Below are 11629 nucleotides of genomic sequence, written 5' to 3'. Positions count from 1 at the left end.
TTTAACAATTTGCCTTATTAAGTTAATACACCCTAATCATCTCCTAAATAATTAATTTGCCTTATTAAGTTAATACATCCTAATCTTCTCTTAAATGAATTTCTATCATTATATAGTATATATAGTAAAGGGGCGTAGGTGTGTGAAGGAATAGAATCGTTTGCTTGAGAGAGGGGAATAATGCAGCTAAGTTTACTCTATTTTTATTTTATGCAAACATTATACTAATAAGTTTTTATTTTGTTAGTAAGTTAGAAATGAGCTGTGGCGAGGGTCCACACGGAGTCACATAAAGTTATAGTTATTCTAATTAAACTTTAAAAGAGTAATTTCATTTATTTTTTGCATATTACTACAATACATTATTTTATCTTTTTATATTTTAATTAGCTCATCCTACCCTTCTTCACACTGTCACACCGTCATTCGCCGTTGTCAACAAGTTTACAAGTGTTGACTCTTACTTCAATTTATCTATTTTATGATAATTATAATAATTCTTCTTCGTTTTTGAAATTTCTATTTTATTCTAGTCGTAAATATAAAAAAAAAACTAAGAGAATAGTGCATGATTTTTTCATGGAATTGAAAATGAATAAGAATTGGTATAATTAAGAGTAAACAATTGTCTTAAAATTGAAATGCTGGTGTAAGTAAAGTCAACTTGAGATTAACCTAAAATAGAAAGGTTAACGCACTAAATGACAAGGTGGCAAGTCAGTCTACCTTCACCGGCGGCTAAGCTCAGCTGATCGGCTCGGCTATGGAGCCGAGTCTCAGCAAACTCGGAAGCGGAGCTGTCACGTTGTATTTGTGTATAGTTTTTACGCCAAGGTAACTAGGTATGGAGACTTAATTATTTTGTTTCACAATCTTTCAATTTAATAATATTCTAGTACTATTATTTTTAATTAAATTTAATTATGGACAAGATATTGAAAAATACTCCCTTCGTCCCGCTTTAGCAGTCTCATTGATTTTTTTGCACTCGTTTTTTAAAAAATAAATAAATAGTTAAAGTGGAGAAATAATAAAGTAAAAAATAGAATAATATAGAGAAGAGTCTTATCTACATTATTCTCTTTTTTGTTTTATTATTTTTCCATTTTAACTATTTGTTATCATTTTTACAAAACAAGTGCAGAAAAGTCAATGGGACTGCTAAAGCGGGACAGAGGGAGTATGTTATTAATAGTATTAATTACTTGATTTTAAATAAGGTTATTTCATATTTGCCTTTAACTACATGACGTTTACTTGATTCATGAATTGGTACATAAATTCAAATTTGATATAACCGTATGAAAATACACCAACTTTTAATTTATTTTAATTTTACCCTCGAAAAATTTAGTTTTAAAGTAAGTCTTTTAAATTTTTGAGTGAACTACATATTTAGGACCTATATTTATTACGATGCACGTTTACGGTCTCTATACTTACAAAATATCATTTGCGGTCTCTATACTTATATTTATGCCCGTTTTAAGGTTCTTTTCTTTTTGACATTTTTTAAGACTAAAATACCCCCAAATGAATGAAGGGCAAATTTATACACTATTTTCTCTCCTTTTTCTTTCTTCTTCTTTTTTCCTCTTTCCCCTTTTTGTAAATGACTCGTATAATTATAAGAAAATTTGAGATGGAACATATTTGAACAAGGAAATAAGACGAATCAAATGTTCAGCTAAAAAGTTTATTTTACATTATTTTGTTAGAATTGTGAGAACCCACATAAGTCGTCGGGCGCCGCCCACTTGCTAAATACACACAACCAAAATTACCATAATTTCATCCAATCCAATTATCGCTTATTATTCCTCACTTTACAATTGATTAGATTAAGATATTCAATTGTTGAAATTCATCATTCAAATTTTTAATCTTTTATTTACGGGATCTTTAATTAAAATACTCCACATTCGAAGCATAATCACAAATAATCTAGGCGTGATGAAGGAAAACGACGTGAAAATGTAAAATTTATCATCATGTGATTAAATTGTTCAAAAAGTTTAACAGAATACAAGGAAATAAGATTAACAAATCCAGAATTTCAGTTCTAATTTTGTTATAGTCAGACGAAAAATGAAGAAGGAGTAAAAACAGAAAATAGTGTATAAATTTGCCCTTCATTCATTTGGGGGTATTTTAGTCTTAGAAAATGTCAAAAAGTAAAAAAAATCTTAAAACGTGCATAAGTACAAGTGTAGGGACTGCAAATTATATTTTGCAAGTATAGGAACCGCAAACGTACGTCATGATAAATATAGGTCCTAAATATGTATTTCAATTTAAATTTTTTGCCAATTTGATTTCAAAATATTTTATTACTGTTGCATAATCCATACATACATCTTAAATTGGCATCCAGAGGATAATGGTAATATTTCAAATCAAACCACTCAAATTAATAATATATCACTTTTATATTGGTATTATCATCAAGCAACTTACAATATTATATGGGAGAGATTTACAAAATGATTTAAGTTTTTTATATTGATTTAAGATATAACCGCCCTCTCTTAAACCCTTTTATATGAATTTTGGAAGAATTAAACTATTTCTAATTGAATAGGACCAATCTGATCTAAATTTAAAGCTTAAATATATTGGTGGATTAATCGTTTTATGTTTCAAGATCAGCTATATTATTAAATCATTTAGAATTTCAATTCATAGTTGACAACCCAGTTTGATGAAGTGGGATACTATATACTGGGGTAAATACATAATTTATACATGATGTTTCACCTTTGTTTTATATTTAAAGAAAGGAAGTTTACATAAATCATATTCCAAAAAGTTTTATTCGTGTTTCTATTTAGTACATTATTTTATTTGTGTTTAAACGGTGTTAACTCTCTCTCTATGTGAAGTATAAAATGTTTCATTATTGTTTTATATTGGTACAAAATTTTTTATAATTATTTCATATTAGTACAAAATTTTCCATCCTTGTTTTATAGTTTGTGCATCAATTACATAGTAAAAGGTTAAACACAATATAACAGAATTTACTAAATTAAAACACATATGAAACTTTTTGTATGATATATGTAAAATAATTTTTATACTAATATGAAACAAACGCATAGGGTAAACGTTTTGCATAAACTATGTTTTTAAGCCTACTAATATTAAGAAGTTTATAAGGCTTAATCCTAAATGACAAAATTAGCCCACAAAATTAATGCAAATTTACCGTAAGACTGGGAAATCGTGTAATGATGATACACACTGCACACAACACAACCAATATTTTATGCACAGACGACACAAATACACGATACACAACTGCACTACCAATTACTGTACTTAATTTCACTAAACAAGAAATTTTGAATTTAATTAAAATATCAAAACTTCAATTTTATCTCCACAAAATTGCAACTATAACACAATATCATTTTCATTGTACCAACTAACAAACACTAGAATAAATATACATACTAAATTACATAAAATAAAGTGGTTACATTTTGTACTGTTCTTGACCATGCCTACAATATTTTTATCTTTGAATAACAAAGACTACTAATATATAATTCGTAATATAAAATGTAATCTTATAATTATGGCTTTGTTTTGGTGCGTGTACATAGAGATTGGTTGGTGCGACATTCACATTTAATAAGGACTTCTCTCCTAATTGTAAGATCTTCACTCACATTAATACTTTAAATAGTTTATTTATATAATTTTTTCTCTTCATCAATTGAATTTTGTTTGTATCTAAAAGCCATTTTGGCTATAAATTAATAATGTATATTTGATTTTTGTGTCATATTATAGAATTGTTTATGGTCAATGAAAGAAAGTGGTTGTTTGGTCATTCATTTATTTTTAAATTGTTATTGATCAAATAATGCTTGTCACGGGAGAGTAATTAATCCGGAGTTTTAGACTTTAGTAGCTTAACAGTGACAAAGTCATTGAGAAATGAAATATTTATGGAAGTATATATGTTAGGATCTTAACTAAATTACTAGGAAAGATAAAAATTTTAACTTTTTTATTTTAGTACTTCTATTCCAACTTTTCATAACATATATAATATGATAGCAAATATATTTATACAATCGAAACTAAATAATCATTCTCTACAAAATATATAATCACTTCATTTTTTTATTTATCGTGTCATCATTACATCTCCAAGTCATAATCAACTATATGTTGCCTCCTCAAATTATTTTTTATTGGCATGACGACCGACAGTTTTTTGTGTTTTATTTATATAAATGTAGCCTCCTACAAACTGCTAAATTAGGTTATATTTAAAATAGATTTGTTTTTTTAATATGAGCTTAACCTTTTCAAATTATTTGTCAATTATACTTTGTTAGTTAAAAAAAGTTTTCTAGCATTTTAATTTTGATTAATATAATTATTTTCTAGAGGGACGACTCGAGAGACTTGATTGCTCAATGATGCCCTATTGCAATTAATACTACAAATACAATATAAGATTTGGTGACGAAATATGAACCACAATATAAGATTTGGTGATCAAATTTTTCATAAAAGTATAGCTCGAGGCTGTCGGTGCCGAATGGGGTTCAAATCATCTTCATTTCATATTTTGATATATAAAATTCAATTATATGTATAAAGAAACATGTACATTAATGCACATGTGGACCATCAATATAATTATTCCAATCCCATGGAGTTTAATAATAATTAGATCTTATTTTTCACGAGTTATATTGCTTGAATTATATTACAGTATAATATAAATTCACTCTCTTTATTGATTGTGTAGGGAATATGTTGTTTTTTCTTGATATTAGTAAAACTTTTTAATTTGAGTAATAAAGTAAATATAGTTAGTAATGTGGCTTGATTATTTAATCTAAGATCATTCAAATAAAAATTTAAAAGAAAGTTTGAAATAGTAAAAGCTAAAATTAGTCAAGTGCTTTTCACTAAGCATTTGGACTTATAATTTTGATGGCATTTCCATTTGAATTCAAAGAATGTTGGACTCCAAACTTATGAACTGAAGTATTTTGAAAGTTGGAATTGAATGCCATATTAATACACTTTTTTAAAAGTATTTTTCTGGAATTTTCTTTATGTTCTCATTTGAAATTGAAATCCATCAGCCAAATCCTCTCAAATCAAATTAATTCTCAATTTGAATACAACTTGAATTTTCTTTCATTTGTGAGAGTTGGTGAGCTTGTTTTAATAAAAATCATTCAAATTCAATTGTGATGATAAAAGAATTTTTTTTCCAAAAAAAATCATAACTACTTATAAGTTATAAATACAATTTAAATAAATAATTATGTTTAGTAAAAGCTTAATTTGCTCTTCCCTTCTTGTTGGTTCGTTCTTTGTTGTGTCATCCGTTCTACTGATGTCTTAGTTCGATCTTCAAGAACGCTTAAACTTCATTTTTTTTATATAAAAAAGAAAAGTTTAATTTAAAAGCCATCAATAGATATTTATGCATGTGAATGGATCTACTTTGTACTACCTCTATAGGCCCAACCCACACAAATAGACCCACTTAGTACGGAAAGGAGCCCAAGATCATAAAACATGTTCCATAATCAACTTTATATTACACATATCATTTCCAAATATTCAGTTTTAATCTATTCATTTACTAATTCATTATGGTACTGGGACATGATAAATAAATACAAATAGTGCTTTCATTTTTTTTATGAAATACCACCAACCGACAAATAGTGTTTTCACTAATTCTGGTATAGAGGAAAAACACAGGCTCACAAGTCGAGACTAATCATATATGACAACGTCCCGAGATTATAATCGAGCTCCATCTATCCAATTGAACAACATTTATAACACTTACATAGATAGGGTGAGTGTTGCAAGTTCCATGCATCAATTCAAATGGAGAAATAAGAAAGCAAAGCATCCACTACACTATCTCTGCCAAAATCTCTCTCCCAAACTCACATTGCAACATTTATGTTCAGATAAAGATTTTATGGTAAACAAAGCTTAACAAGTTGCTTTCCTTTCCTGTTTCTGTTTGTGGATCGAACAATGAGTACCATTCACCATCTCATCCTCGGCATGTCATATTTGGATCATATACCTGGATTGCCAAGGAAAAGAACGATAATCGAAAAAAGTAACCAAATATCAAAAGATAAAGATTACTCATCTGGCAACTCAACAACTCACCTTCAAAGATGAAATGCTGAGGATGGACGCCCCTTAGCAATATTATAAACTTAACTTGATACTGAACTTGCAGCAACGGAAGCAGAGTTTTTTCCATTCAACGACGTTTCACTGGGAGTATCCCTACTGTTGTTGCTTGGTCCAGCGCCCGAAGAACTTTCTGCACTATTTATTTCTGGCACGTGACTATCATCATCTCTACTTTCGAGACGTTCCATCATGCGGGATACAGTAGCATTCACCTCCTTCCTGACTTCCGAACCAATATCTGCCATGGAGGAGCTACGAGAAAACAGCTTCTCTTTCCATTCCTTTGTACTATTTGAAATGGACTCCTTGTATCTAAAAATAATTGAATTGACAACACTCAGAACTCAGAAGGCTTAAACCATAAATAACTAAGCACAAGAAGAAGATTAAATAATGATTAAAATTAAAACCAACTCATACTTCATTGACATAGAACTGAATCGAGACTTCCAGGAATTTGAAATGGATGGTGACTCAGATGGTCCAGCTCTGTCTTGATTTGGCAAGGACGACTGGCTTGCATAGTTACTAAGTGGACATACATAAACTGAGTTGAAAGTTGATATAAAAAATCATTTGGAATGATCGCCATATAATAGATAGAAACCATTTATAGTAGTAGTAGTACCTATTATCATTTGATGATCCTGGGGAAGAGGTTGGCACCACTAAAGGTCTGGATAATACAGCCGAATTTTGATTGCTTCCTATGTTATTTATGGATGCAACTGATACTGATGGGTTAGTTTCAGGTGCTGCAATTGGCTCAGTTCCTTCTCCACCAGAACCAGCAGAAGACCCAGGAGGATGACCTGAGTATACAACAAACTGTGGACGGGCATGAGCAGAAGAACGGCTCCTTGAGCCATCCCTCCGAGAAACTCGGTGAGTTCTACCAATTGCAGCAGCAGCTGCCAAATGTTGGATAATCCGCTCCTGAAGTTCAGCATCATTAATTCCAGCTGGTAACTGCATTTGGCCAGAAGAGTTGTGAAACACTAACACAACATTAAATAGCAGGGGTACTGGAGTAATTTTCAAAGTTAACACAAATATTGATAGCGTACATGCTGCAATTCAAAATCTCCGAGAGTAGGATGACGAAATATTCTTGTATTCCTTGACGGAGTGAGCCTAAAACTTCTTTCACGTTCTACAGCCTCAAGTAATTCTTGACTGCCATAAAATAGAAGGTACATCAACCCAAATCAAGAAACAACAGAACTGAACAAGAGGATTGAATTTAAACCAATAGAAGGTAAACTTCAGAAACATACTTTGCAGGATCCTTCAGACTAACACTTTGCCAGCACATTGGACAATTGGAGCTTCTTTGGCACCTACTCCACCAATAGAAGGAAGGATGAGTGTATATTTCAGTCTTCCTCAAACACTACCAAAATAACTTTATCACCAGGCTTCCTAACTTTTGGCCTCACCATACTTTGTTTTAGTTTAGATTATACAAGATTTAGCTAACAAAAACGTACAAACTAATTAGACCCATAGAATTGCAAGTACATAACAGCATTTTCAACTGTTGTAAAATTATTGTTGAGCTTGAAGCTAAATTTAAAATTAAATGAAATATAGAATGGAAACCATTGTTGGATGATAGTCAATCAGCTCTGGTAGAGTATAATTACTGGTAATGAAAGACTACGACTAGAAAATTTGCGAACCAGATCAGCAAGTTCAGTACTCATTTGCTACCCCTGTGTGATTGGGATGGGTTTCAGATACAACAAAGACAGCAATTGAGGCAGTGTCTCATAATGAATTACCTAAGAGCTTCTAAAATCTATCTAGACCATCTTCTACCTGCTATAATAACTTTTTCTCTTAAGTTCTCAACAAACAGAGGATGTAGGTTAGTGCCAAAATTAACATACAAACATTTTGGTACTACCACCAAATCGAAGTAAGGGCCACAGCATTGGTAGTCATAAGTGTTAGTTATAACTTATAAGTACAATAGACTTAGGCAGTCTATATAAAGTTATTAGTATAATTCATTTTGACATCTTAAGTGAAACATGAAATACCAAATAAACGATGTTACGTTGAGCATGAAGTAGCAACTAGAACTAGAACAATCCTAAAGATTGAGACAAAGCATGAGCTGCAAATTCAAACGGAGTGATACATACCATTCAAGAATGCACTGAAGATGGAACTCATGCTTGCAACTTGTCACCTGCATAAGATTATCAAACAGATTCACAAATAGCAACAACGGATATGCAAATGTGAATACCACATCAACACTATACCGTCATAGGATCACTATCGGTAAACCCATCGAGGCATATGCTACAAGCATCATCACAAGACTCCTGTATCCCTCCCTCGACAAAAGCCGCAGCTGAGGTCATGTGAGCCTCCGCCTTCTTAGCCTCATCCATCCCCGAAACTTTACCCTAAAAACACAAACAAATCAGAGAGCAAAATGCATTGGAGTCGATTCATTTATCACATCACTAACAATAGACCGTTTTTTCCTTCATAACTAAAACACACGCACAAATGTTAGGGCATATCCTCCATACCTATCCCCAAAAAAACAATCAATAATCAGGCAACAATCGAATTATGTGATTGCATCAGAGGCGTGACCAAAATTCAATGAATTAACAATGAAACGTATCATAAATCATGAAAAACTAGCCGAAATTCTTCAACAACCACTGTAATTGGATGATCGAGCATCATACATTCACTATCCGATCGTACAAATACGCGCACTATCAATTTTCCCAAAATAATCGAGCAAATTAATCATTTACCTCCATAATATAGAGAAATTTTCCAGAAACAAAAAAGAGAAGAATCAACAGACGGTTGTCAAAAACAGGAGAACAATCTCATAAAATTCCGCAAAAGTTGAAAGCAGATTTCCCTCCAAATATGAAAATTAACGCAGAGGTCATTCAGGGAAACCTCGAGAGACAAAGGAGGAGAGAGAAACAGAGAGATGTGACGAAATCGTGTATTAATGAATAAATTAGTAAATTATTAATTGCAGACAAGGGAAAATGGTTATTAAATTAAATAAAATTAAATGTGAAGTATTAATGGTGGGTTTGGATTTGGTGCCAAATTCAATAATTCAATTGAAACTTTAGTCTAAAACGTTTGATTAGTGATAAAATATTTATAATAATCAATGGGATATTCGATAACAATGGATGACTCTTTTTTTTTTTTTGGTCTTATTTTAGGTATTCTGTATCCAATAAAATAAATGATTTTGATATATTGTATTACTAGAATAATTTTTTCTTTTATGATTCATTCTATAAAGTGTTATACTAACTAGCAATGCATATTCACTTCAGCCCAACTCAAATGGGCCAATGAATATGGAAATACATCGCCCAATTCTAAAAATAATTTGTCACAACAATATACGAATATCTCTATTTTTTATTAGGGACAAATGCGAAAATCCAGATTATGAAAAACAAATCTTACTAAGGCGAGGAATCACCATACCCATATCTTCGTATATCAATATTATTCAATTTCTTCAACTCCATCTAACCAAAACGAATGCTTCAAATCCAATAATTTATTGTTTTCATCGATATGATTCAATTTTCTCCAATAAATCATTGTTTTCTTTAATCATGAAACCTCAACTTCGATAACTCACCATTTCTTCTAGTGATTGATTAGTTTCAAGATACGTGATTTCATGGCATGGCATGGGTCAAGACATCAATCTACAAACAATTTTCTAAAAATGTTAGTAATAATTTAGAAAATTGATTCAATCGGTCAATGATTCACGACCGAACCAAATAATATTTCTTGTTCGAAGCTGGTCATTTATCCACTGGCTTTATAATCTACAAATATATAAAAAGGGAGTTTTAGGAATAATTACATGAATGCCATTATTAATATAAAAATATTTTTTTAATATATTTACTACTATATTATTAAATTTTAATACGTGTTATGTAACCTAAATGATTAACTACCCACTAATGACATTCATTGCCACTTACCCACTAAGCTATTGAATTATGTTACTGCTGCTGCCGGAAGTATTTAAAAGAGTTCTTAGTTTAGATTGGAGGGGCTAATCATGGGTCTTGAGCGATGTAGAGGTTGAAAAAAGGTTCGGCGGTGACGGAATTGGAGATGGATGGACTGAGAGCGAGGAATGATTTCATTCTAGAAACATCAAACATTTGATTGTGTTGTTTGATGTTTAAGTTATAAGCACAAATGTCTTGACAAGTTCACTAGGAATGGAGTGCCGTGCATTGCGGCCTGCCTCCTTTACTGGTAAAATCCCAACTTCATAGCTCTGAGTTTGTGCTTATAACTTACTGTTGCTGTTACAATATTTTTGTTTCTTTTTGCTAACATAGAATTTGCTATCTGAGATTATCAGAACTCATATGCAAACTCAAAGCTTTCACCTCTTCCTCATGAACTTGCTGACTACAATCGTGGGGCTACAGTTGATATTCCTCTTGGTGGTTCCATGGTATACCAATATGAGTGTTTGATACAATCTTTTTAATTTTTAAAGAATTTATAAGGAGATGCTGATTGAGGCTTTCTTTACCCTTCTGTAAACCTCTGTAGGAATTAAAAAAGAGAGAACATGAACTTCAAGCTAGAGAGGCTGGACTGAAGAAAAAAGAATTGGTGAACTCTACTAAAGTTGTTACCTCTCAGTTTAATTAAAGTTGATATTGTGAATGCCCATCTTTGATTACATCCATCACTCTTTAGTTTTACAAAGGAAAAGCTGCTTTTAAAGAAAAATAACAAAAATGTCACTATGAATAATTTATTAAATTCAACAAAATAAAACAGTTTTTAATTCATGTAATAATTGATGGAAGTGAATTATAGGAGTTTTATTTGGAGTAGTGGCTATTGATTACAATTGGAAGTGGACCAATGGATGTTTTATTTTAGTGGGAGTAGTGGCTCTTAATTAGTCTTGGAATGTGGTTTACAAAGATTTAAATGTAAAATTATTAATATGCAAATCCAATATACTAACAAATACACGAATAATATTATAGTGGAATAATAAATTAAATATAAAATTTCATCAAAATTTTATCGCAACAAATTGGTGAAACATGTGATGGGATTGAGAAATGTATAAATGTGGCGACTTAATTACCTACTTTTATAACTTATGAGATGAACCAAAAATCAATTAAGATTATGATTTAATTGACTAATCATAAAATAGATATAAATAATTTAATTAAAACTATCATAATGTTAATAATAATGTGTATGTATATTTTTGCCCAAATCACCAATCAATATATTTGTGTGTTATTTTTTTTATTTGATTTTTTGTTTTTTAATAATTAATTTTTACTTTATATATTTATGATTTCAGATTTCATATAATAATATTTTTATGAATTAATAAAATAAGTTT

At 30.7% G+C, this 11629-nt stretch overlaps 1 protein-coding gene across 1 annotated transcript; it reads right to left on the bottom strand.

The window, feature by feature from the left end:
- Positions 1–5812: 5812 nt before the first annotated feature.
- LOC125210970 (E3 ubiquitin-protein ligase RHF2A-like) lies at positions 5813–9194 on the bottom strand. Its single transcript, XM_048110632.1, has 9 exons — positions 8991–9194; positions 8478–8624; positions 8355–8401; positions 7482–7544; positions 7272–7380; positions 6833–7173; positions 6625–6732; positions 6175–6516; positions 5813–6085 (listed from the first exon to the last, which is right to left on the bottom strand). Exons 1-8 carry the CDS (start codon positions 8994–8996, stop codon positions 6225–6227), a joined length of 1113 nt encoding a protein of 370 aa, XP_047966589.1. The 5' UTR covers positions 8997–9194; the 3' UTR covers positions 5813–6085; positions 6175–6224.
- Between the last annotated feature and the right edge of the window lie 2435 nt (positions 9195–11629).

Source organism: Salvia hispanica, chromosome 3 (genome assembly GCF_023119035.1).
Source record: "Salvia hispanica cultivar TCC Black 2014 chromosome 3, UniMelb_Shisp_WGS_1.0, whole genome shotgun sequence".
In the NCBI taxonomy this organism is placed as follows: domain Eukaryota; kingdom Viridiplantae; phylum Streptophyta; class Magnoliopsida; order Lamiales; family Lamiaceae; genus Salvia; species Salvia hispanica.
Note: the sequence above shows the minus strand (reverse complement) of the source record. Positions and strands in the feature narration are given on the sequence as shown.

What these genes read in the sequence shown, in the direction of transcription:
- LOC125210970 (XM_048110632.1), bottom strand. An exon ending in CCGATAGTGATCCTATGACG is followed by an intron (nt 8,402 to 8,477) that starts GTATAGTGTTGA and finishes AATCTTATGCAG; the next exon opens with GTGACAAGTTGCAAGCATGA. An exon ending in TTCAGTTCTATGTCAATGAA is followed by an intron (nt 6,517 to 6,624) that starts GTATGAGTTGGT and finishes AATTATTTTTAG; the next exon opens with ATACAAGGAGTCCATTTCAA.